The sequence below is a fragment of the Arvicola amphibius genome, chromosome X, assembly GCF_903992535.2.
Source record: "Arvicola amphibius chromosome X, mArvAmp1.2, whole genome shotgun sequence".
In the NCBI taxonomy this organism is placed as follows: domain Eukaryota; kingdom Metazoa; phylum Chordata; class Mammalia; order Rodentia; family Cricetidae; genus Arvicola; species Arvicola amphibius.
Window position 1 is genome coordinate 135,857,499 of NC_052065.1, and position 23,752 is coordinate 135,881,250.

Genomic DNA, 23,752 nt, shown 5'->3' on the forward strand with positions numbered 1-23,752 from the left:
GATCTCGGAGTTCGTGGCCATCATGGTTTACAGAGCAAATTCAAGGATAGCCAGGGATACAGAGAAGCCCTGACAAAACTAAGGGGGGGAAAAAAAGCCCATCTGTCTTGACTTCACCAGTCCCCAGGGCAGAGCTGGGCTTCCACCTGACTTCTTGTCAGGAAGTCTTCCCATGGTCAGCCTATGGTAGGTGGGACCCTGTGACTCTTTAGGATTGCTTTGGACTGGAGGGCTCCTTTAACTGCACGTGTGGTTGGGAATGACACCTTTACATGCAGAGAAGGCAGGGGACTTTCGTAGTCTTCCCCCAAATTCAGCAAGTCAAAACTATTATAATCAGCCTTATTTTCATGGTAGCTCCTATGTTGGAGATGGTCATAAGCTATATGTAAGTGCTTTTGTGCTTTGCTTGCATAGCAGCTAAAATTGTTACATATGCAGCTGCCCTAAGCACTCTACATCCTAATCCTAACCATGCTTCCTGGCCTGATGCTGCTCACAACATCCAATTTACTGCTTGATCTTTGAAGCTCTGACTCTTATACCTCCAGAAGTATGTTCCTTCTCTAGTGAGGCCTCTCCTATGAGCATGTAAGGTCTGAAAGAGAAAGGCCAGGAACTCCTGCTTGTATTCCTCCATGTTATCTTTGCTAAGGTTTCAGGAAAAGCTTGAGTAGTGTTCCTTAGTACTGGGGAAAGTTGGTTGGGGGAAGAAGCTGGATACCAAGTCCCAAGTAAATCTACCCCGCTGTATGGCTAAAGCTACTTTTCTAGTGCTATCTAGTCTCCAGAGTAGGTCATTGGAACAGTTGGCCACACTGTAGGGGATCCTTGTTTAGCCTCTGGAAGGGTTGGTTGCAAATGTCATGGACTGTGTAAGTGCAGCTTATGACCCAGGCTCATCCAAGCTAAGGGGTCTGCCATGCCCAGTTCTTGGGGTGCACTAGGGACAATAGTAGGTGAGCAGCAAATTCAGTAAAGGCCAGAGGTGGGAGCAATAGCTTCTCTTGGCTGCTGAAGTACAAATGACAAGTCACCTATGTTCTGGCTGATCAGTAGTGAGGAAGTAGCAACAGCTATTGGCCAATTAGTTGCTTTCCGGTTCTGGCTTCACCACCTGGCCAGATGGCAATGCTAGCTAAATGTGAAGTTGGTGTTGCAAGCTTTCAGTAACAGTGTTGCCAGCCAAGGCAGCATAAGCTTCGGAACAGTATCAGCCCACATTCTGGTCCTGAGATCCCCACAGCCAGAGAATAATAGGATGATTCCAGACCTCACAGTAGCCAGAGGAATGCCCAAGGAATGCTTGAGCTTGGTCTCCACTAGGAAAGGGTAGGAAGCTGGAGACACCCCTCAAAGCAACCAAAAAGCCGGGTGATGGTGGCGCACGCCTTTAATCCCAGCACTCGGGAGGCAGAGGCAGGCGGATCTCTGAGTTCAAGGCCAACCTGGTCTACAAGAGCTAGTTCCAGGACAGGCTCTAGAAACTACAGGGAAACCCTGTCTCGAAAAAAAAAAGCAACCGAAGAAATACCTAGCCCTCTGTTCTCCCATTCCCACCACTGCCTACAAGCCTCCTCTTTCTTCTCCCTACTCACCATGCTGGTGTCTATGTACAGTCCCACCCAGAGCTGTTGAATGGCAGGGAGGTGAGGCTGTGTCCTTGTGACCCAGCCTTCTCAGAAGGGCTCAGCTTCTGGGAATGGATCCTCAAATTTCCCACTCACATTCACCTTGGCATCTTACCCACCACCAATTTGCTGTGAAAGTCTGGGCACTTAGGAATTAATGAACTGACATCTCCCAGCACAAACAGCAATGAACACAGAGTCCAATCAACGTAGTAAAAAGGCAGCTTGCTTTATTCTTGGAATGTAGGTGGGGAACATGGGTTTCCTGTAGCCTCCCAATATGAGCTTCACCAAGCCTGAGAAACCAAACAAGTGGCACATTTGAAAGTTGCATCACTGGAAGAGGTTCTAGGCATCTCTCACTCAGCCCATCTTCCTTTCTCACTGGGTCCAGGCCTCCCAACTCCCACCAGATCTCTAGGCTAGGTGAGGTCTACCCTGTTGCCCATTGGGTTTGGCTTCTCAAATCCCTGAACATCTAAGCTTCTTGCTCAGGTCACTAAAAGTGGCTCTGCTCCAGGTGGCATAGGCCAGGGGTCAACAAATTCTTTTTGGATGGATACTATGCCCACAATCCCTGTGATTTCACTCTCAGTCACTGGGAAAGGAGGTGGGCCCCATGGGTGCACCTCGAAAGCCAACTCAGATCCTTCCTGCCATTCCTCAGAGTAGAAACCACCAGGACAGCTGCTTCCTATTCTTCCCCATCCCTTTTCTTTCCCTCCCACCCAACCCTCCCATTTTTCCTCCCCCCAACCTCCTTCCCAGCCAGCACTCGGTGGGGTCCACCTTTGTCAGGCTGCCTAAAGGATCTGCCAACCCCCAGAGCAGGTCCACAAAACAGAAAACAACTATTGGCAAGCACGGAAAAGGAGAAAAACCACAAAATTCAGGGTTGCCTTTGTCTACAAGTAACTGCAGCTTCCAGGGATGGGAAGAGGCCATGCTCAGCAAGAAGCTGGACATTCTCTTGTGCTTAAGATAGTCCACCTCACTTCTCTCTGCACTGACTTCCCTGTCTCCAAGAACATATCAAGAGCACTGTGTATGTACACAAACATGCAGGCACACACAGGTAGCCTTTATGGGTATGCCCTCTATGCTGGTTGTTGACATAGCCTCTTGGGGAGCAGGAAATAGGTGGTGGAAGAGAAGTGTCCCTTCTAGGGGCTTTCTACTACCAAAGTCCTGTGCACACATACAAATACAGGCGTGTGCATGAGCACAGCGTGCAAGCACACACATAGACACACACTAGATTCTAAGGGAGGGTGAGGGTCAGGCTCTCTAGGCCTGGACTGGGCTCTTGCTGGGGCATCTCAGACAGTGGTGACAGAGAGCAGAGGGTTGTAGATCCTCTTTCCATCAGCTGAGCGGGCACCGTGGGCCAGCATCTCTTGGATGGTGATCCAGTTGTCCAGGATCTTCTTGTTTCTCTTCTTCATGGTCTTACGGTGGCTCAGGGCAATAATGTTGAGCTCAGGCTTGCTGTCGCCATTCTGCTGCTCCCTCAGACACTCCAGGCGGCTCTGCATCATGAACTCACGCCTCTTCCGCTGCTCCCGTGCTCGGATCAGGTGCTGCTTCCTCTCTTCCTTGCTCCAGTAGCGGCCCATCTTCATCTCACTCACTGCATCATCATCAGTGGTCATGCCGCTGCGCTCTTCCCTGATTTTCAGGGCCCTAGCCTTCAGCAGCCGATCTCGCACAGGCCGCTTGGCCACATAGCGGGTTCCATCACTTCGCACCTTCACCTTCCATTCCATGCGGGGTACTTCAACAGCTGCGGCCATCACCCCACCTACCCGAGGACCAGTAGCCAAGCTCAAGGAGCCATGGCCCAGATCCTCCAGGGTACGTGGCGGGGTCAACTGCACACAGCTCTGGTAATGCTCGCTCTCCTGGCCACGATGACGCCTGGAAAGGTAAGGGCTGCCTTCGGGAACTACACGCTCCAGAGTAACACCTGTCTTGGTGCTGCGTCGGACACGCTCCTCTGAGTGCTGTCTCCGGCCCACCTCAGGATCCCGAGAGAGTGATCGGAACTTGGCAGGGCTTCCAGGTGAAGGAGCCCCTTTGGGGTGGGCGGTGACAGGAGGGCCAGAAGGGGTCCGGTTCAAATTGGAATTGCCAGCAGCAGATCGCTTCAGGGGGATCTCGGGCAAAGGCTCCATGAGCAGTGGAGTGCTCCGGCAGCTCTCCCCAGTATTGTAGGCGCTGGTGCTATCCTTGTCTGATTTCTCTGGCAGTTCAGAGATATCAGACAGCTCGTGCTTTTTGGGCTCACTGGCTGCCAGGTCATAGAGGCTCTCCTCCTCTAGCAGCCAAGCCTTCATACAGCGCTCCCGCAACTGCTGCATCTTCTGTGCCCGCAAAATGTTGCGGCACTTGAACTCTAGGTGCCGAAGCTCCTCCTCCAGCATGGCCATCTCATGGCCTAGGCTCTCATTCCGGTTGACATCCAGGGCCCCGTTGCCACTGGAGGCCCGGGAGAAGAAGATGCCTAGCTGGTTGCCATTCTCCAGGTGGCACTTGATCTCCAGCAGTTCCCGGTAGCGTTCGTACTCCTCATCAGTGAGCCCAGGCAGGTCAGCCCCTCCCAGACCTGCCCCCTCAGCCAGCAGAGAGTCCATGCTGAAGTGGAAGTCCCTGCTCTGCAGGGCATCCCCTTGCAGGCCAAACTTGCGCAGGCTTCCAGGGGTGTTGGTGGTGCTGGGGGGCTCATCCCCCAGCAGGTCATGTTCAGAGCTCTCTTCATTCCGGGTACTCTCATCAGTCCGGCCCACCCCACTGTCCAGCTCCTGGCTGTTGCTCAAGCCTGGGCCCCCATCAGGAGCACTCTTCTCATCATTTCCAGTCTGGGACAGAAATGACAAACATAGTTAGGTCCCCACAGACAAGTGTGATACAGTAGGACTAGAGCTTCTGCTCATGGCTTGTTCCTCTCTAGGCCCAGGCTGGGAGACCATGTACACCTAAAATCCCTTTCTCCTTCCTCCCTCTCTCTTGCCCTCCCAACTTAGCATGTCTTTGTCCTTCCTTACCTGCTGGGCAGGGGGTGACTTCAGCTTCCTGGCACGAAGGTCCCCTTCATTCTCAGACCCAAAGTCATCTAGGAAGTCATCTCTGTCACTGTCTTTCCACCGCTTTGCTAGCTGCAGAGACAAACATGAGCTAGCCAACACTTTAAAGGCTTCCCCAATGCCCTAAGACCATGCTCTCAGTGAAGTCAAACAGACCAGCAGCTTTCAAGACAAAAAGATTCTGAGGGGCCCTTTGTCAGTCAGGTGGACATACACACCTGGCTCTCAGGCCGGGCCACCAGCAGAGAGATGTTGGTGTTCTCTTCCTGGCTCAGGATGGCCACTGCCTCCTCTCGGTTCTGGACATCCATTCCATTAATCTGCAGAGGTCCAGGGGGACAATCAACAAGAATGCTAATGGAGGGCTCTGACTGTGCTAAGGACAGGCTCTTGAACTCTAGGAAGGCATAAATAAGCAAAATGTATCAGGGGAAAGGATGGCCTGGACTGTGCAAGAGCATGTGTGCTCAGAGAGTGGGGGAGCTGAAATAGAGGGAAAGAGGGCAAGGGGTACTGATAGGGATACATGTGAGTCACTCAGGACAGTTAACCAGAACAGAAATAAGATTAGGTCCAGGTTCCAGGGTAGAAGGCCAGGTTCTCAGCAGAAAAGATCTAGGAATGGACCATGGAGAGAGAGAGAACAGGGGTGCCACAGGGCAGGCATGGCAACCTGCTCGAGTGCTCACCTGGATGATTCGGTCTCCCTCACGGATCCGGCCGTCTTTGGCTGCAATGCTGTTGGGATTTACCTGCAGGACACATGCATCTTGGGGACTTGGGCACCTATGGTGTCCTTTTCAGTGCAAGTGAGTGTGTGTGGGTAGCCTTATCTTGGGGTGCTCCCAAGGCAAATGACAGACTTGCTTACTTTCCCACTTCACCTCAGAGTAGCAGCTTCCAAGGTCTCGGAAGCAGGGGCAGGACAGTGGGCCCAGGCAGTTTGCTCCCTCAGCTTGGGAGAAACAGAATGACCAGAGTAGCTCCCTAGCCCCTACCCAACACTTTTTTCCTCTATCCCTTGCACTGCTATACTCTTGCAAAGTCTTTCTTTTTTTTCTGTGCTAAGAAACCTAGAGCCTTGTGTATGCCAGGGCAGCACCTAGTACTTAACTATATATCCAACTTTTTTGAGAAAGATTTATTTTATTTTAAATGTTTGTTATTTTTGTATGTATATGCACATGAGTATAGGTAAAGAACACCATTACCTACACCTAACTTGTGTTTTTGAAATAAGGTCTCCAGCAATTTAGGCTGACCTCAAACTCACTGTGTAGCTAAGGGTAACCTTGAAACTTCTGACCCACCCAAGTGCTGGGATTACAGAGACCACACCCAATTCAGAGGCCTTTGGGGGGGGGCAGCATCTAGGTGCTGGCGAGTAGCTAGATGCTTCTTCATACATCAAGTCTGGAATGTTCTGGGCAGTGGGACATTTTCCATTTGGAAGGGTAGCTTTAGTATGATAATGCTAATGGAGGGGTTGCTACTGGATAGACATCTGCCAAAGGGAAGGAAGTAGGGAGAGAAAAGGTGGGGTGTTTAAGTACTTGATGTCTGGGCACAGACAGCACTGTCTACCTGGATATACTGAAACCACAGCCACCCTGGCCTTGACACCCACAATCTACCATAACCTATTGTTAGGCCTCTGGGCAGCTCTAAATCCTGGACAGGCTTTGTAGAGAGTCCACAGAGCTCAGCTACAACAGCTCTGGGGCTTTGTGTGCCACAGCCTGCCACAACACCTCTCCATACCTCTCCAACGTAGATGCCCAGGTCCTCCTCATCATCTGTGCGGTAGCACACCATCAGGCCCAGCTTGTCTTGGTGACTGTTTTTACACAGCTCCACCTCCTGCCACAGGGGTAGGGAGGAAGTAGAGTTATAAAGAACTGAAGTGTATGAGCGGGGACGCCTGCAGACTTGGCTGCATCCTTGGCTCGGATCCTAGCCTGCAGCACCCCCACGTCTTCTGTTTCCATTCTCTGAATTTACTATGCTGCTCCTGGCTTTGAGGGTTCCCTTCTCTTACCATCCTAAATGATGCAAGTGTTCAGTGGTTTCCCTATCAAGTAACACCCAAGACACAGAATGTACAGGATACACAGGACAAACACATGCATGGGACACAGAGTCACCAACACAGACAGAAGGAACACACCACCTCACCCACACCCTCCCTGACTCAGGCTGCTCTCTTCTTGGAAGGGTCATGAGGCCCAGCCACCAGGGGGCAGCAGGAGCCAAGCCTGGGCAGAGCTGCAGAAAGTGAGCCTGCTCAGACGCCTGCTGGCTGCAGGTTCTGGCCAGGCAGAAGGGCCAGGCCAGCCACTAGGCTCACCTCGTACTCCAGCTCGTCCATTCGCTCTGCCTCCTGCGGGCCGCCCTCCATGAACTCCGCTGGATCATAATACTCATGGCTGATGGGGGGGCTGCCCAGGAGAAGGGGGGGTCAGTGGGCCATCTGCTTCTTTGGCACCCTAACCCCAGCTCCAAGCTGGCCAGTCCCAGTGTAGTAAACAGAGAACCCTATTCTTGATGTGCTTTCTAGGGAAGGTGGCCAAGCTGCTGCCGCTAGAACCCTCCTTTCTGATTTACACAAAAGCTGTGGCAGGATCAGGAATTCTCCTTAAATCAGAGCTTGCAGGGGTCCATCCTAAGGACCTAGGCAGGGACACCTAGTTCTTCCCATCCCAGTTCCCAGAGCAAGGGCTGATTTCTCCAGAGCTAAGTGCCCAGGCTGCCTCAGCACTGTTCCCACTCATGCAGAACCCTCAGGAATTACCCCAGGCCTTCGGCAGAGCAGACAAGCACCCCTCTGCCTCCAGGGAAGGGTTGCCCTCCTTGCCCTGAAGTTAGACTGACTTGACTGTGCACTGCCCTCTGGCCTACCTTTCAGAACAAAGGGCTTCCAGGACTGCCTCCCAGTGGGATGAGCAGAGTGAGTCAATGCGCTCACATGGTCATGGCTGCTAGGCCAGGATGGAAGGCCTTTCTTAAGAGGGATAAAGAAAGAAGTCGAAAAGATGGAGGAAATTCAGAGCAGGTAGAAGAATGGGACAGACAAGGGATGCAAGAAGATTTAAGGAGAGATGCTTGTGAGGAGGCAGAGAAGATGGGGCAGAAGAAGAAAGAGGATGGAGGAACAGCCAGGTCCTGGGCACCTAGGCTCCCCCTTAGCCTTTCTGCCAGCTGGTGCCAAGCCTAAGGACAGAACCTTGGACATTTCTGAGCCCAAGTGCCATTGTCAGCTATAGTCAAGGAGACTGCTACCTGCTCAAGAGTGGCAACTGAGTTGAGTTTCCCCACTATTGCTAGAGCTGAAGCAAGCCACCTGTGGGTCATATGGGGACAACTGCCCCAAGTGGCATGTCCTCTCAGGAGGCAGGGTCCAGGCCCTCCTGAGGGCAACTCACAGCTCAGAGAGGACGTACGGCTCCAAGATGCCCATGGGTGGGGTGGGTGGGCGCAGCTTGCCCAGTGCCATGATATGCTCGAAGGTGATGTCGGTCTGAGTGCCACTGTCCACCAGCTGAAGGTCATGGCAGGAGCTGTCCCCCCGCAGACGGGGGCTGCGTCTCAGCACCTGGATCACCAGGGGCTCCTTGGAGGCACGCAGGGCCTCTAGAGTTTGCTCCTGAGACAGCTTGGAGAGCTCCTTCCCGTTCACCTGTGGCAGAGATATGCCTCTGTGAGAACCCTCATGAGCTGGCTTCTCCCCTCTGGAGGTGAAGGCCAGAACCCAGACCTATTCAACGAAGAAATATACTCTCTACCCACAGCTCTAGCTACCCCTAGTGCCCTCTTTCCCAGGCAGACCCCATTTATCAGCCTCCAACCCAGAGTTCTGAGTATTGTGACTCCCTCAAAGCCAGGTGACTATCTGTACAGGGTCTGAAAGTTCTGCCATCACCTCAAAACATCTGTAGTCCCTCCTCTACTAGGAACCATTCAGAGCTCTCTGATCCTCCCATCAGGACCTGCCTCTCCTCTGGCAGCACCGAGGCCAGAGCTAGCATCTAGAAGACCCAGAGTCCCTTGATGATGACTGAGACAAACTAGTCAACCTCAGTGTCAATTTATGCTCACCTAACACTAGGGCCAAAGAACAACCAAGTACAGCAAAGCAATGAACACACAGAAGGAAATGAAGAAATTAGTAAAAATGTACAAGGAAATGGGCTGTTTCTTCTGATGACAACTGACTTGCCAGCTTGAGAGCTTCCTGACAAAAAAAGTCTGGAATTGCAAAGTGTCCTAAAAGAGGAGCTAAATGGTGAATCTTACAAGGCCAGCATGATTTACTGGGCACTGGCTATGCACCAGGTTGCAGGCAGGACTCCAAAAATGAGTCCCCATGAAATCCAAAGTCCTGACAACTTTAAGAGACACAGCACTGTCTCTGTTGAGCAAATGAGGAAAGTGAGCCTTAGCCAGTGAACAAATCGAGTCAGGGAGAGCCTGTACAGTGATTGAGGGGCAAAGGAAGATGCCTGAGGCAGAAGCAGGACTGACGTGAGATTCCCCTCTGTATGCTGTGAATACCATTGGTTAATAAAGGAACTGGTTTGGGCCTATTGATGGAGGAGAGTCATCTGTCTATGTGTTACTTTCATTGGTTAATAAAGAAACTGCCTTGGCCCTTTGATAGAACAGAAAATTAGGTAGGCGGAGTAGACAGAACAGAATTGTGGGAGAAAGAAAGCAGAGTCAGGCAGATGCTTCAGGCAGTCGCCATGCCTCTCCTCTCTGAGTCGGATGCAGGTTAAGATCTCTCCTGGTAAGCTACCACCTCATGGTGCTACACATATTAATAGAAATAGGTTAAGTAAGATGTGAGAATTAACCAATAAGAAGCTGGAACTAATAATGGGCCAGGCAGTGTTTAAAAGAATACAGTTTCCATGTAATTATTTTGGGTAAAGCTAGCCGGTGGCCGCGAGCTGGGTGGCAGGACGCAGCCCTCTGCTCCTACTACAGGCCTATAGCAGAGCTATAGGGGAACACAGCTAGGTAGGGAAAACTAAACTGAATGCTGGGAGAAATGAAGTGGAATCAGGAAGAAGCCATGGAGCCATTGGAGAGACATGCTGAAATTTTGCTGGTAGGCCACGACCTCGTGATGATGCACAGATTAATGGAGATGGGTTAAATTAAGATGTAAGAGTTAGCAAATAAGAAGCTAGAGCTAATGGGCCGAACAGTGATTTAAATAATATAATTTCTGTGTGATTATTTCAGGGCTGAGAAGCTGGGAACCAACAAGCAGCTTTCCTATAACACAGGACTGGGAACAGCTAGGCAGGAAAAGCAAAATGATGGGCAGGGAGTGGGGGTAGAAGGGGTATTCTTTTAGACAGAAATAGGCTGAGACCCTGGCTGGGAAAGGAAGGAAACCCATCATAGGGTAGGAAAGCTGGCAGGCAACTCCAGCTGGGTATGGAGCAAGTACCTCTTGGCAGAAGGCTACCCTTGGCCCAGCCAGAGTCTGTTATGGTCTGGAGCAGTTTGTTTCACTCCTTAGGTCTTCCCTGGATATGGGACAAAAAAAGCAATGTAACATAGCAAACAGATGTCACCATAATTCAGGGTACTTGTCAAAGGCCTGCAAAGGAAACAGGAAGCAGTTTCTGGAGATGGCAGTTGATAACAAACCTTTCTGGACTGAGAAGACCATACCCATTGTTCCTCATTGGGATGAGCTAACTGGCATGGTGCCAGGCATCACCCCCACCTAGAAGAGAGATAGGCAGCATCCTTGAGTAGGTGCAAAGAAAGTGATGAGCCAAAAATAGAGGTGATACTTGGGAGGCTGGAGAGGATCACTGTGAATTTGAGGTCAGTCTGACATACATAGCAAAAGCCTAAGTTCTGCCCCACAAAAAAAAAAAAAGAGCTGGGTACAGTGGCTTGTGCCACCACACTATATTAAATACAAGACCTCAGAAAAAGGAGGTAAGAGGCAGGAAGATCAGAAGTTCAAAGTCACCCTTAGCTATAGAACAAACCAGAATGGGTTACAAGAGACCCTGTCAGACAGAGAGAAAGGAGGAAGAATGAGGAAGGAAGAATATCTTAAAAATAGAGAAAAGCAAAATTGCTTGTGATCTCACGGATGTATGGAATGCTGTGGCCCTGTGGACACACTTCCTGCCAGTCTTTTCTCTGTGAATTATAAGGTAGGGGCAAATACTTCAAACCCTACTGGCTTTGTCTCTGTTATCACATTAGATAAGACTTTCTTAAAATGGAATTACTGGAACATCTTCAAGGGAAACAGCTTCTCTCAGGCAAGACATTTTCTAGAATAGTATTTCTAAAAAATTAGATGGAGCTGGGTGTGATGGAACACTCAGTACTCAGGGGGCAGAGGAATCAAGAGTTCAAGGTCAGCCTCCTCTACACAGGAAATTAGAGATCAGGAAGGGGGAAGGAGGAGGGAAGGAGGGGAGCAGAAAAGCAGTCTACTGTAGAGGCCACAGTTAGCCAGGCAGACTGGGGAAGGGGCTATGCACAGGACACTAGCCAAGGTGTGTGTCAAAAGCCTTTGACAAGGACATGAGGAATGGCCTCCCCAGAAGTAGCTGGAGTCAGCTGTTAAAAACAGGCATTAATATCAACATTATGACTGAGAAATTTGCAACTGAATGAATGGAATTAAGAACAAAGGCAATAAAGACTAAGCCTCCTGGCTCTCTAATTGCTTTACTACACTTTACTGTCATTTGTGTGCTTGGCATTATTTCCATTCTATGTGTCTGGAAGCAAACACATTTCTTTACTCTGCTCACAGTAGTGGCTTGAAATGGGCTATAGTAGAGTACTTATAGCATGGAAACCAACCAGTGCTCTGGCTTACTCCTCAGCTTTGTTTTGTAACATCTGCTAACAAACAGGCAGAAGAGGTCAGAGATGAACTGGGGGTTTCTGTGTGGGAGGAGTTACCCTGAAATCCCAGGACAGGAAGACAAACACAAGCACAGTGTGGGATATTCAGGTGACACAACCGCAGGAATGCCTTTCTCCCTGGAATCATTAAGTTACCCAGCAGCCGTGTTACTATGGAAACCAGGCTCAGGCACTGGGAAGAGCTTGCAGGGCAGGCCAGTGGGGGCTGGGAATACCACAGTTTTAGCACCTCAAAAAAGGAGCCAGAGAGATTGCCTATATATAACAGGCTAGAGGGCCCTCTTGGCCCAAGTGGTGGCCATACCCCTGGGACTCCTCTATGTCTTCAGGCCATGGTAATCCTCAAGAACTGGTGAAGGTAGATAGGACAGAGAATCTGTTACAAGGAAGAAGTAAGAAATCCTTCTAGAGCAGGTAAAGGCTCTCAATAAGATGGAAATATACAAGGCACTGCACAAAGCTGTGTGGGGTCAAGTACATGTAGTTCAGTGGTAGAACATCTGCTTAACATGCACAAGACTCTGGGATCTATTTCCAGGACGAGGGGCCGGGGGGGGGGGGGGGGGGGAGAGACAGCATAGAATTCAGTCAGGCTTCCACCAGCCTCCCCTCTTCATTCACACTGAGACTTAGCTGTAAGACACTCAGGATGGCTGGGCGGTGGCGCACACCTTTAATCCCAGCACTCAGGAGGCAGAGGCAGGAGGATCTCTGTGAGTTTGAGGCCAGCCTGGCCTACAAGAGCTAGTTCCAGGACAGGTTCCAAAGCTACAGAGAAACCCTGTCTCGAAAAACAAAACAAAAAAGACACTCAGAATGCTCTCTGCACTGTCACCTGTTACAAGCTCCAAACAAATCCAAATATACCAGAAATGTAATTGGAACAAGGCAACTAGCCTGCCTTGGGAATGAAGGAACAGTGTGTATGGGGTGTAGGAAAACTGGGGTAAAAAATAGAAAAATAATGGAAGCATTTGAGACAAGAGGCTGCATAATTACTAGTCCAAAGAAAACAATTACATAGCACTAAAAAAAAAAAAAAAAAAAAAAAAAACTCATAAGCTGGAGAGATGGCTCAGCTGTTAAAGGCTAGGCTCACAACCAAAAATACAAGAGTTTGGTTCTCAGCACCCATGGCGGTCTCTCCAGCCACCAAAAAACAAAACAAAACAAAAGAAAACAAAACAAAACTCAGTAGCTACTTAGCAAAGGACATCAAAGGGCAGCAAAGCCATTCAGAGGAAAGGTAGCCCAAACCATTCCAGTACTGAATGAAAAAGATGCCTGGGGCTGGAGAGATGGCACAGATGGAAGGGCATTGCCTGCTTTTCCAAAGGTCATGAGTTCAATTCCCAGCAACCACATGGTGGTTCACAACCACCTGTAATGAGGTTTGGTACCCTCTTCTGGCCTGTAGACACACACATAGACAGAATATTGTACACGAAACAAACAAACAAATAAATAAATAGATTTTTTTAAAAAGGTGCCTGTTAGGATCGTTGGGACTGGGGACACTAAACCACTAAGAGCATGTATGTGTTACAACATATTTGATTACACTGTGTAAAGATGTCACTGTGGCTGGTTTAATAAAAAGCTGAGCAGTCAATAGTTAGGCAGAATTTCCAAGCAGAGGTCACTGGGAAGAAGGGCAGAGTCTCTAGAAAACTCTGAGGAAGCATGACATGTAGGGGATGAGGTAACAAGCCATGAACCATGTGGAAGCACATAAATTAATAGAAATGGTTAGTTTAAGTTATAAGAGCTAGTTAGTTGCACACTTTATGGGAGAGCATGTATTTCTTTTTGCAGGGGAGTTAACACATAATCTCAATATGTTATTCAGGTTGGCCTCTCAACTCTGTGGCAGAGGCTAGCCTAGAAATCTCTTTATTTTCCTGCCTCTACCAAGTACCACTATCTGATTCACACTTGCTTCTCTTAAAGGCATCAGCAGTAGAAAACCTGCACGAAAGTCAGTACACAGAATCCCTCTGGGAGAAAGGAAGATCAAGGGTGGTGCATGGGCAGTTTCAGCTCTGCCATGATTATTTTCATTAAGTGTGGAGGCTGCCATGTCCCAAAGCAAGGCTGGGATAAGTGCTTGTACCTTATTCACATATACTTGTCTGAGTGCAAGGTCAAGTCAAGAAGGTCTCAAGTCACTCAGGCCAGAGTTCAATCTTCACTGTCAGAAGGAGGTTTCTCGCCCATGAGCCAGAGCCAAGGCACATCATCTCAGACCTGGGCTGCCAGGCAACAGGAAGGGCCAGAAGGCAGAAGGCCGAAGGCCAAGCATTTATAATCAATAAGTCTCTGTGTGGTTATTTGGGAGTAACTGCGGGGGGAGGGGGGACAGAAAAACTCTGCCCACACTCTTCAACACCTGTTTGTCACTTCTTGGCCTTTATTCTGCCACATCATGCAAGCTCAGGAAGTAATGTCCCACTGTTAACACAGCTAACCTGTCTGTCACTCAAACAACTTTCAGATCTGCACTATGTCCCAGAAATGGAGGGCAAATGTGTTGAATAGAGCACAATAATCTTATATGCCCAAGATCATGGGGGATAAAAGCCTATACAGCATGCCACACAGATAGGCCACATGGACTGGGGAAGATAGCTTAGTCTGAAAGTGCTTGCCACATAAACTTGAAGGCCTTTAGTTCAATCCCTAGAACACTATATAGCTAGTTTTATGTCAACTTGACACAAGTTAGAATTATTTGGGAAAAGGGAACCTCAATTGAGAAAATGTCCCTTTGCCAGGTGGTGGTAGCATACTCCTTTAATCCCAGCACTCAGAAATTTGAGGCCAGCCTGATCTACAGACTGAGTTCCAGGACAGCCAGGGATACTCAGAGAAACCCTCTCAAAACAAACAAACAAAATAGCAATAAAACACTAAGAAAAGCACATTGTTAAGGAAAAATGCTAGGGCTGGCTGAGCATTGGTGGCACACATCTTTGATCCCAGCACTCTGGAGGTAGAGGCAAGACCCACCCTGAGTTTGAGACCAGCCTGGTTTACAGAGTGAGTTTCAGAAATTCCAGGACTATACAGAGAAACCCTGTCTTGAAAACCAGAGAGAGAGAGAGAGAGAGAGAGAGAGAGAGAGAGAGAGAGAGAGAGAGAGAGACAGAGAGAGAGAGACAGAGAGAGAGAGATTTGTAATTCCAAAACTGAGGAGGTAGGACAGAAAGATGCTGCCTGGGGCTCACTGGCCAGCTAGCCTAGCTGAATTATCAGTTCAGTATCAAGCCAGACGAAACTCTGGTCTCAAAAACCGAAGTGGAGAACTGGAGAGAGGGCTCAACACTTAAGAGCACTGGCTGCTCTTTCAGAGGACCTGGTTTCAATTCCTAGCACCTACATGGAATCTCACAACCATCTGAAACTCCAGTCCCAGAGGATCCAACACATTCTTCTGGCCTTCACAGACACTGTATAGATGTGGCACACAAAAAGATATAATACATGAAGGGAAAGCACTTACACAAATAAAATTTGAAACAAAACAAAAAAACAAGGTAGGAAGGCCAGAGACAGTGGGAGGTGGAGTTATTCTCAGTCACATAAAGAATTAAGGCCAGAAAAACAAAAAAGGGGCTGGAGAGATAGATGGCTCAGAGGTTAAGAGGTGCTGGCTCTTCCAGAGGTCCTGAGTTCTATTTCCAGCAACCACATGGTGGCTCACAACCATCTATGAGACCTGATGCCCTCTTCTGGCATGCAGGCAAACATGCAGGCAGAATACCGTACACATAATAAATAAATCTAAAAACAAAAACTAACAAACAAAAAGGCCAGGCAGCGGTGGTGCACACCTTAATCCCAGCACTCAGGAGGTAGAGGCAGGTAGACCTCTGTGAGTTTGAGGCCAGTCTGGAGGGTGTTCCAGGAAAGGCACCAAAACATACAAAACCACAAAGCACAAAGCAGGAAAGAGAAAGAGAAGAAAAAATGAATGAATTAAAGCCAAGCTGGGCAGTGGTGGTATAAGCCTTTAATCCCAGCATTCAGGAGGCAAAGGCCAGTGGATCTCTGAGTTTGAGGCTAGCCTGGTCTACAGAGTGACTTCCAGGATGGCCAGGACTACATAGAGAAATCCTGTTAAAAAAAAAAAGTTGAGGACAGCCTGAGATACATGAGAACTTGCTTCAAGGAAGAAAAAAAAGCTGGGTGGTGGTTGCACACACAAGCCCTTAGTCCCAGCACTAGAAAGGCAGAGGCAGGTGGATATCTATCAGGTTGAGGCCAGCCTGGTCTACAGAGCGAGCTCCAGGACAGCCAAGGCAACACAGAGAAACCCTGCCTTGGGGGAAAAAAAGATTAACAAAAAGAAAAGAAAAGAAAACATCCAAGATGAATCTGAAAGCATGAGGTTCTAAGGTCAAATTACTAGTGCCCATGTAAAAGCATGTGCCCAGAGCCCCAGAACTGAAGACTGAGGAAGGTAGATCCAGGAAGATCATTGGCTGGTTCACACAAACACCTGTACATATACATGTAACACATACACACAATGCATACACCACAAATCATTTAAAAAATTTTTTTAAAAAATAAAAATTTAAAAAGTGGAGACTGGGAGATGGCTCAGAGGGTGTAATGGCCAGTCTTGGTTGTTAGCAGTGGATCATTTGAAGTGGGAAGACTCACCCTAAACCTAGGCCACACCTTCTAGTGGCAGCCCACATAAAATGACATGAATAAAGGAACCTGTTTTTCCTTGTCACGTGATTTCTCTCACACTCATTGGCGGGTTGTTGAGGCATTCTTTTGCTGGTATTAGAACCTACTTTTTCAAAATTCAAGCTGCTCTCTAGGACTTCCTTGGGAGCGCGCACGCGCACACACACACACACACACACACACACACACACACACACAACCAGCAGAAGTTTTGAAGTGAAGCCAGGGAGCCTGAGAAATGACCCAAACCCTTTGGAGGTGCCCAGAAGGTCGTGAGTGACTCCCCAACATTAGACACTAAATTATTTACAGGTAGAAGTTTGGTTTTGCTTTGTTCAGATTGTGACTGTGCCCTGGTTTATTTTTGATTATATAGGGATCCACAGTTGAGCGATGTTAAATGAAGAGACTTTGGATGCTTTAAAAAGACTGAACTTTTATTTTTGTATATTTGAGACAGGGCTTTTGTGTAGCTCTGGTACTCCCTCTGTAGCCCAGACTGGCAAACCCTCTGACTCAACGGTGTTAGAATCGATTAAGGGATTAAAGTTGTGCAGTACGGCAACCAGCAAAACTAAACTTTTAAAATGCTTGAATTTTCAAAGATTGTGGGACTTCTTTTTTAATGATTATTTTTAAATTTTATGTGCATTAGTTTTTTGCCTGCTTGTATATCCATGTAAAGGTGTGGGATCCCTGGGAACTGGAGTTACAGACAGTTGTGAGCTACTATGTGGGTGCTGAGAATTGAACCCAAGTTCTCAGAAGAGAGGCTAATGGTCATAACCATTGAGTCATCTATCTCTCCAGCCCCAACTGTGGGAGGGTCTAAAGTTTGGAATGTGTTTTATATTGGTATGTTGATGCTGCTGAGATCTTGGCGATAAACAAGAAAGGAAAGGTCATAGCTTAATAAATGGTGTATTTGTGTGTCAAATTACAAGCGGTCAATTGTAATGGTTGCTTTTTTAACTTGACACAAAGCTAGACACATCTGGGCAGAGATAGTACTGGGTAGTATAAGAAGGGCTGAACACCTGAGAGGTTGTAGAGCCCTCACTTTTAATCCCAGCACTCTGGAAGCAGAGACAAGTGGGATCTGAGTTTGAGGCCAGCCTGAATTACATGAAATCCTGTCTCAAAGAAAAAAACTCAATACCGGAAAAGGTTTATGGACTGAGAATATAGTTTAGAAACAGATCAATGAGCATCTTCATTACTGGGGGGGGGGGCAGGGAGGAGAAGGTTAAAAATTATTTTCTTCATCAAATCCAAGCCTGTACCTCCCTCCTTTGGAGCAATCTGAAAGGAATCTACTTTGTTTCCATTACTTACTAAGGAGACTATAGACAAAAAACAAAATGTTTCCTTTATCAAGTACAACCTACCTACTTTGTAACAATCCAGAAGAATACTTTATCTCAACACTTCCTATATATCTCCAAACCCACTCCAGTGCCAAATTCCTGTTTGCCAGCAATGCCCAAGGACAGTGTTGCAGTCAAATCCAAGTCTCATGGTTGTTCACACAACTGCTCCTTCATCCTGCACTAGCACCATTGCTTTTGTATACAGTCACATCATTTTTGAAAAATTAGAAGTACTCAAAGCATCACACACAGACAACTCAAAGATCTGTACTGAAGTCCCCAGCAATTGCCACTTCCCTGTCCTGGGACTTTTGTTTCCTCTGGATAATGGACTCTTCAGCATCCAGTTCTGCTTATTTCCTGATTTGATGCTGAGTTTGGAACCCTTGGCTGGAACAGGGATCCCAAGCCCAGTGGCCATCTCCAGATATGACACTGGGCACTCCTCATTCCAGCCTGACTCAGTATCCCCTCCAGAAACACAGCCAACAGAATTTTACCTCAAAGTATAAAATAGTCAACTTTCTATAAAGTAACTAGGAAGGCCTTTAAGAAAAGGCAACTAAGCCGGGCAGTGGTGGTGCACGCCTTTAATTCCAGCACATGGGAGCCAGAGGAAGGTGGATCTCTGTAGAAGTCAGCTTGGTCTATAAAAGCTAGTTCCAGGACAGGCTCCAAAGCCACAGAAAACCCTGTCTTGAAACCCCCCCCCCCAAAAAAAAACAAAAACAAAAGACAAAACAAAAAAACTAAAAAAACCACCAAAAAACAACAACAAAAAGACACCTATTCAAACTTAATTACAAGGATATGAGGCAGTATTATAGTGTTATTATTGTGGTAGAATACACCTAACACAAAATTAACCACTTTTAAAATATACCACCAAGATGAACCTATAGTGTCATATGCTTTTAGTTTTAGCATTTGAAAAGCAAGCTGGGAGGTGGTGGTGCACCTTTAATACCAGCACTTGGGAGGCAGAAGCAGGTGGATCTCTGTGAGTTCGAGGCCAGCCTGGTCTACAAGAGCTAGTTTCAGGAGAGGCTCCAAAGCTACAGAGAAACCCTGTCTCGAAAAACCAAAAAAGAGTATAATTGGGCTGAGTGGTGGTGGTAGTACACACCTTTATCCTAGCACTTGGGAGGCAGAGATGGGGGGATCTGAGTTTGAAGCCAGCCTGGTCTACAGAACTAGAAGGGCCACACAAGAAAACTGTGTCAAAAAACAACAAAAATACAATTGGAAGGCCAGGTGGTGGTGGTGGTACACACCTTTAATCCCAGCACTTGGGAGGGAAAGGCAGGTGGATCATACTGAGTTTGAAGTCCGCCTGGTCTAGAAAGCAAGTTCCAGGGCAGCCAGGGCTATTACACAGAAAAAAAAACCCTGTCTCAAAAAACAAACAAACAAACAACAACACACACACACACACACATATGTATAATTGATAGGCAGTGGGAGGGGACAGACAGAGCTACATCCAACAGTACAAGGCAAATGGACATGCAAGTTCCAAGTAGACTGGGGTCTACTAAATGTGTTGTGATCCATGCAAAGTGGATTATTGTTGTTCTATCACAGAATGGAAAGACGAACCTGTTAAGATGTCCGAACATGGATAGACTTTAAAAATGGTTTATATTAAGCAACAGAAAACAGACACAAAAGGAAATATTGTATGGCATTCCATTTAAATGGATCGTCTCCATCAGGCAAATCCATGGGGACAAAAACAGTGTAATGGTTGCCAGGAGCTGAAGGAAGGTAAGTGGGGAGTGGCAGTTTAATGGGTATCAGTTCTCTTTGGAGGCAATGAACGCACTCTGGAATGACAGAGCTAGTGGTTGAACATTGTGTATTTTACCACAATGAAAATGAAAGCTGTTGCCGATGTTCATAGAGACCAGGGATGTCCTTACAAAAGAGAGGAAAGCTGAGAGACAACTCCAAAGTTGGGCCTTAACTAGAAATGGAAATGCTTACTTCCTTTTTTCAGAATATACTCTCTGTAGCAGATAAAGACATTTTTTTTTCTTTCTGGTTTTTACACAGTGTTTCTCTGTTTAGTCCTGGCTGTTCTGGAACTCACTTTGTAGACCAGAGTGTCCTCAAACTCACTGAAATCTGCCTACCTCTGCCTCCTAAATGCTGGGATTAAAGGTGTGGGTCACCACCACCCTGCCCAGATATTATCTTTAAACTTCTGTTCCTCTTTTCTTTGCCTTCCAAACACTAAGATTACAGGCTGGGTCACCGCATGCTTGCAGTGTGAATGTTCTGAGATCCACAAACATACCAATGCCCCATTCCATCTATACTTAATAAGAGCCACCGATTTGAGTATCCTAACCACTGTTGCTGGGTTTTGTTTTTTTCGAGACAAGGTTTCTGTATTGCCCTGGTTGTCCTGAAACTCACAGATCAACCTGCCTCTGCTTCCTGAGTGCTAGGATTAAAGGAATTAGTCACTATGCCCAGCTGTTGCCAAATTTAATTACAAATGATTCCTAATTTGAGATCATGAGGGGGAGGTCATGAAGTGGAAAATTGAGTAGAGGACTTTGGGGTACCTTGCCTTTGATTGGTTGGAAAGTAAAATCATCAAGAGAGAGAAGCAAGAGCAAGAAACTAGATTTGGGAGGGAGACAGGTTAGATGGAAAAGGAACTGAGGGGTTGGGGCAGATAGCCCATGAAGCTCAGTCTGAGTAGGCATAGCCTTCCTTGGAAGCTCTTGCAGAGGTGGATGGAGGCAACACAGGACACCTGCTCCTTTTGTTTCTGGCTTTTTTTGCTTTTTTTTTTTTTTTTTTTTTTTTTTTTGAGGGGTGGAGGGGCACTTTGCCCGGTAAGGAATGGATGCTGATGAGGACTAGTGAAGGAAAAAATTCTTAAAGCCAGTGATAGGGAAGGGGCAGGTAACAGGACCCTGTGACCGTGGAACCATGCAGCGGTGGCAGATATGCAGGGGCCCCAGGAGCGGCGGCGCCCCGCCTTCTGGATCGGAAGCTACAGACAAAGGGAGTGTGGCTGCGGCGGCGGCTGCAACGGAGCGGGAGACGAGGCGCAGGCAGGTGCATAGAGGTATCAAAGGAATTCCCAGTACAGGTCCCACGTCTCACCACTCCCACCCCCACCCCCCGCAGTGCCAGAGAGTGCCTCTTTGTGCTTTAGGCCGGGATGCCTTCCTACTAGTCCCGGGTCTCCAGAAGAGGAGGTGGGGCCAAAAGAAAAAAGCCCTACCTCGGGATATCCTGCAAGGCTTGAGAGTTCCTATATGGCTTGAGAAATGGTCCTTTGCACTCTCATGAATAACGCAAGGGGTAACCAGTGAAGCTACATCATTTCTAGGGAACTTGGGTGCCACAATCAGTCTGCTTACCCCATTCTTCAGATGAGGAGTCTGAGGCTGGGAAGAAAAGAAACCGGAAGTTAGCCTCCAGTTCCGCACCGACCTCCTGGCTATCAATTCTGTTCTCTGGCATACACAGGAGATATGCTGGAAGCCTAGGCCCAGACAGGTATTATCGGGATGTCAAGTTGAGCCAATCAACAAAATGAAAAGAAATCCCCGAAGAAACACAGCAGGTCCTCAACATTCAGAGTTTATTGTCCCTCTCCCGCACCTGCCCGTGGCCCAACAGAAGTTTCCAACTCAGGGTTACAAAGACTGTCAACTTCCAAAAAGAATAAACACCTGCATGTTCACTTTACCCAGCTCTTCCCACAATGCACCTGCTTTCACTTACTCATATTTGCAGAAGCATTAGAACCACTCTATTCACTATATCATATAATTTATCATGAATCCCACCTGACACTTCTGAAACTCTCCAATTGTACCATGACATCCTTATAATTTCCTCTAATCCTGGATCAAATCAAGAAGCACACTTTTGCCCCTTACCTACTTTAAACAACCTATTATTATCCCTTCTTCCTTTCTCCTTTCATGACATGGGGCTCTTGGCAGAGCTCTTATAGAAGAATATACCAAAATCTACAGTTGCGGACTTGTTCTCTATGAGAAGATTCAGGTTAAATATTTTGGCAAGAGCACCAGCTATGTGATGATAGTGTACTCACTTCTTCCCCACTGTATTCCAAGGTTAGGGATGCCCAGCTTCATCACATAATCCAGGTAGTGGCTGCAAATAAGGCCCCCTTACAAGGTACACTTTGTAACAGGGTATTGCCATGAAGCTCCTGCCTCTGCTTCCCCAATCTTGGGACTACACATGTGTATCACCATGCCAGGCATAAGGTGTACTTTCTTTCTTTTCACAGTAACAGGGGCTGACCCTTGCCTAATTGAATTATTCCACTGGTGGCTATGAAATGCCTTAAGTTCTAGCATGGACACAGCACACATTCCATCCACATTTGCTAAAGCCGGGAAAGGGTATGGCTGCTCATTCAGCACTCTCAACCTCACTGTATACATACTTTCTATCCACCTCTCCAGAGCCGGCAAGAAGAGAAGGACAAGAGAATTGCATATGCGAGATCTTCTGGAGTATTTGAAGTGGGTACCTTCAGAGTTGCCTGTAATGTTCTAAAGGAATGTGGGTGAGAGCTGGAGATGGCTCAGAGGTTAAGAGCACTGCTCTTCCAGAGAGGTCCTGAGTTCAATTCCCAGCAACCATATGGTGGTTCACAACCATCTGTAATGAGATCCAGTGCCCTCTTCTGGCCTGCAGGCATGCATGCATGCAGAATCTTGTATACATAATAAATAAATCTTTAAAAAAAGGGGGGGGGGGATTGTGGGTGGTGAAGAGTCAGCTGCACATAGCGTAGAAGCATAGACCTGATTTAGACAATTCCCTCTGGATTTCTAATCTAATAGGTCTGTGGTAAGGTCTTGTCTTACCATTTATTTGTAAAAACACTGCACTTCGACACTGAAGTAATTGGAGACTTCCACTGTCCTTTTCGCCAAAGTTCCCATCTGAAGCTCTCAAAGCATCAGGAAAGCAACCCCACTCCCAGCATGTGAGAAGGAAATGCATACTCCGGAAACAAAGACACAACCCCATCACCCTCAATCTGGATTTACATTTGAACAAGGATCTTCCTTCCACGGAAGTGAAGTCAGGGCTGGGGAGGGGGAGGGGATAAATCTGGGGTGAAGGAGGGGGTCATGAATTGAGAGACTCCTCCACAAAATCTTTAGAAACCAAAGCAAGCTCCAACATCTATCTCCCTTCCCAAAGCTGACTCGGAGTTGACTGAGATCACCCTCCCTGTCTTTCCAGAGACCATCTGACAGGAATAAGGAATGCCCTAAGGTCAATAGCTAACTTCCTGAAACCATGCCCTTTGGGTGTTTGTTCAGTTTTCCCGTGCACAATAAATAGCTGCCAGGAGCCAAAGTTCCCACCACCTTCAGATAACCTGGTAGGGCAAGGTTCACAGCTGTAAGCAGAATGATGTTATCTGCTCCAAGCAGTAGTGAAGACCAGACAGAATGCATTATGAAAAGGAAGGTATCTTGACATCTGGGCCTGCAACTTCTCAGCCTGTTCCTAAGTGCGAATTATGGGGCTACTCTTGTCCCTGTCCCTCTCCTAACTCACCCTGCATGTTATACTTCCTCATAATTTGAGCCCTTTCCTGTTTTTACTTCCCTTTTCTTTCACAGTAGAGAAGCTCTCAGAATAAAACAGTCTTCAGTCACTAGAGGTCTGTTTCTCAATCAACTGAATGGGCTGCAGCAACAGTAACGACTTCTACCTCTGGTATCCCAGGGGACTCAGTGTTAACTATGAAGGAGGTACGTGGTACATTCAAGCTGCTTCCATCAGGTCATCCACTGCAGACAAGTGCTCTCACTATTCCTTAACAAGTGGGGGAAACTGAGAACACAGCCATGTAGGGAAATTGAAGCACACAGCCATCCATGGACTTGCCCACAGGTAAGAGTTGGGGGCAGAACTACTCTTACCTACTTACCACATGAACCTGATGGAGGAAAAGAAAACAACCAGACCACGGAGATGCCGCACAGGTCACAGGGCTAAAAATAAACACATTTACTGTGGGGTGTAC

General features: G+C 47.6%; 1 protein-coding gene across 2 annotated transcripts; it reads right to left on the reverse strand.

Moving 5' to 3' along the window:
* Nucleotides 1–2,383: 2,383 nt before the first annotated feature.
* Pdzd4 (PDZ domain containing 4) lies at nucleotides 2,384–21,224 on the reverse strand. Of its 2 annotated transcripts, XM_038316323.1 has the most exons (9): nucleotides 21,084–21,100; nucleotides 10,173–10,251; nucleotides 8,137–8,390; nucleotides 7,062–7,152; nucleotides 6,476–6,574; nucleotides 5,404–5,466; nucleotides 4,933–5,034; nucleotides 4,676–4,786; nucleotides 2,384–4,489 (listed from the first exon to the last, which is right to left on the reverse strand). In XM_038316323.1, exons 3-9 carry the CDS (start codon nucleotides 8,205–8,207, stop codon nucleotides 2,951–2,953), a joined length of 2,076 nt encoding a protein of 691 aa, XP_038172251.1. In that variant the 5' UTR covers nucleotides 8,208–8,390; nucleotides 10,173–10,251; nucleotides 21,084–21,100; the 3' UTR covers nucleotides 2,384–2,950. The 2 variants fall into 2 exon arrangements, with proteins under 2 accessions (XP_038172251.1, XP_038172252.1); XM_038316324.1 differs by lacking the exon at nucleotides 10,173–10,251 and having other exon boundaries at nucleotides 21,084–21,224.
* Between the last annotated feature and the right edge of the window lie 2,528 nt (nucleotides 21,225–23,752).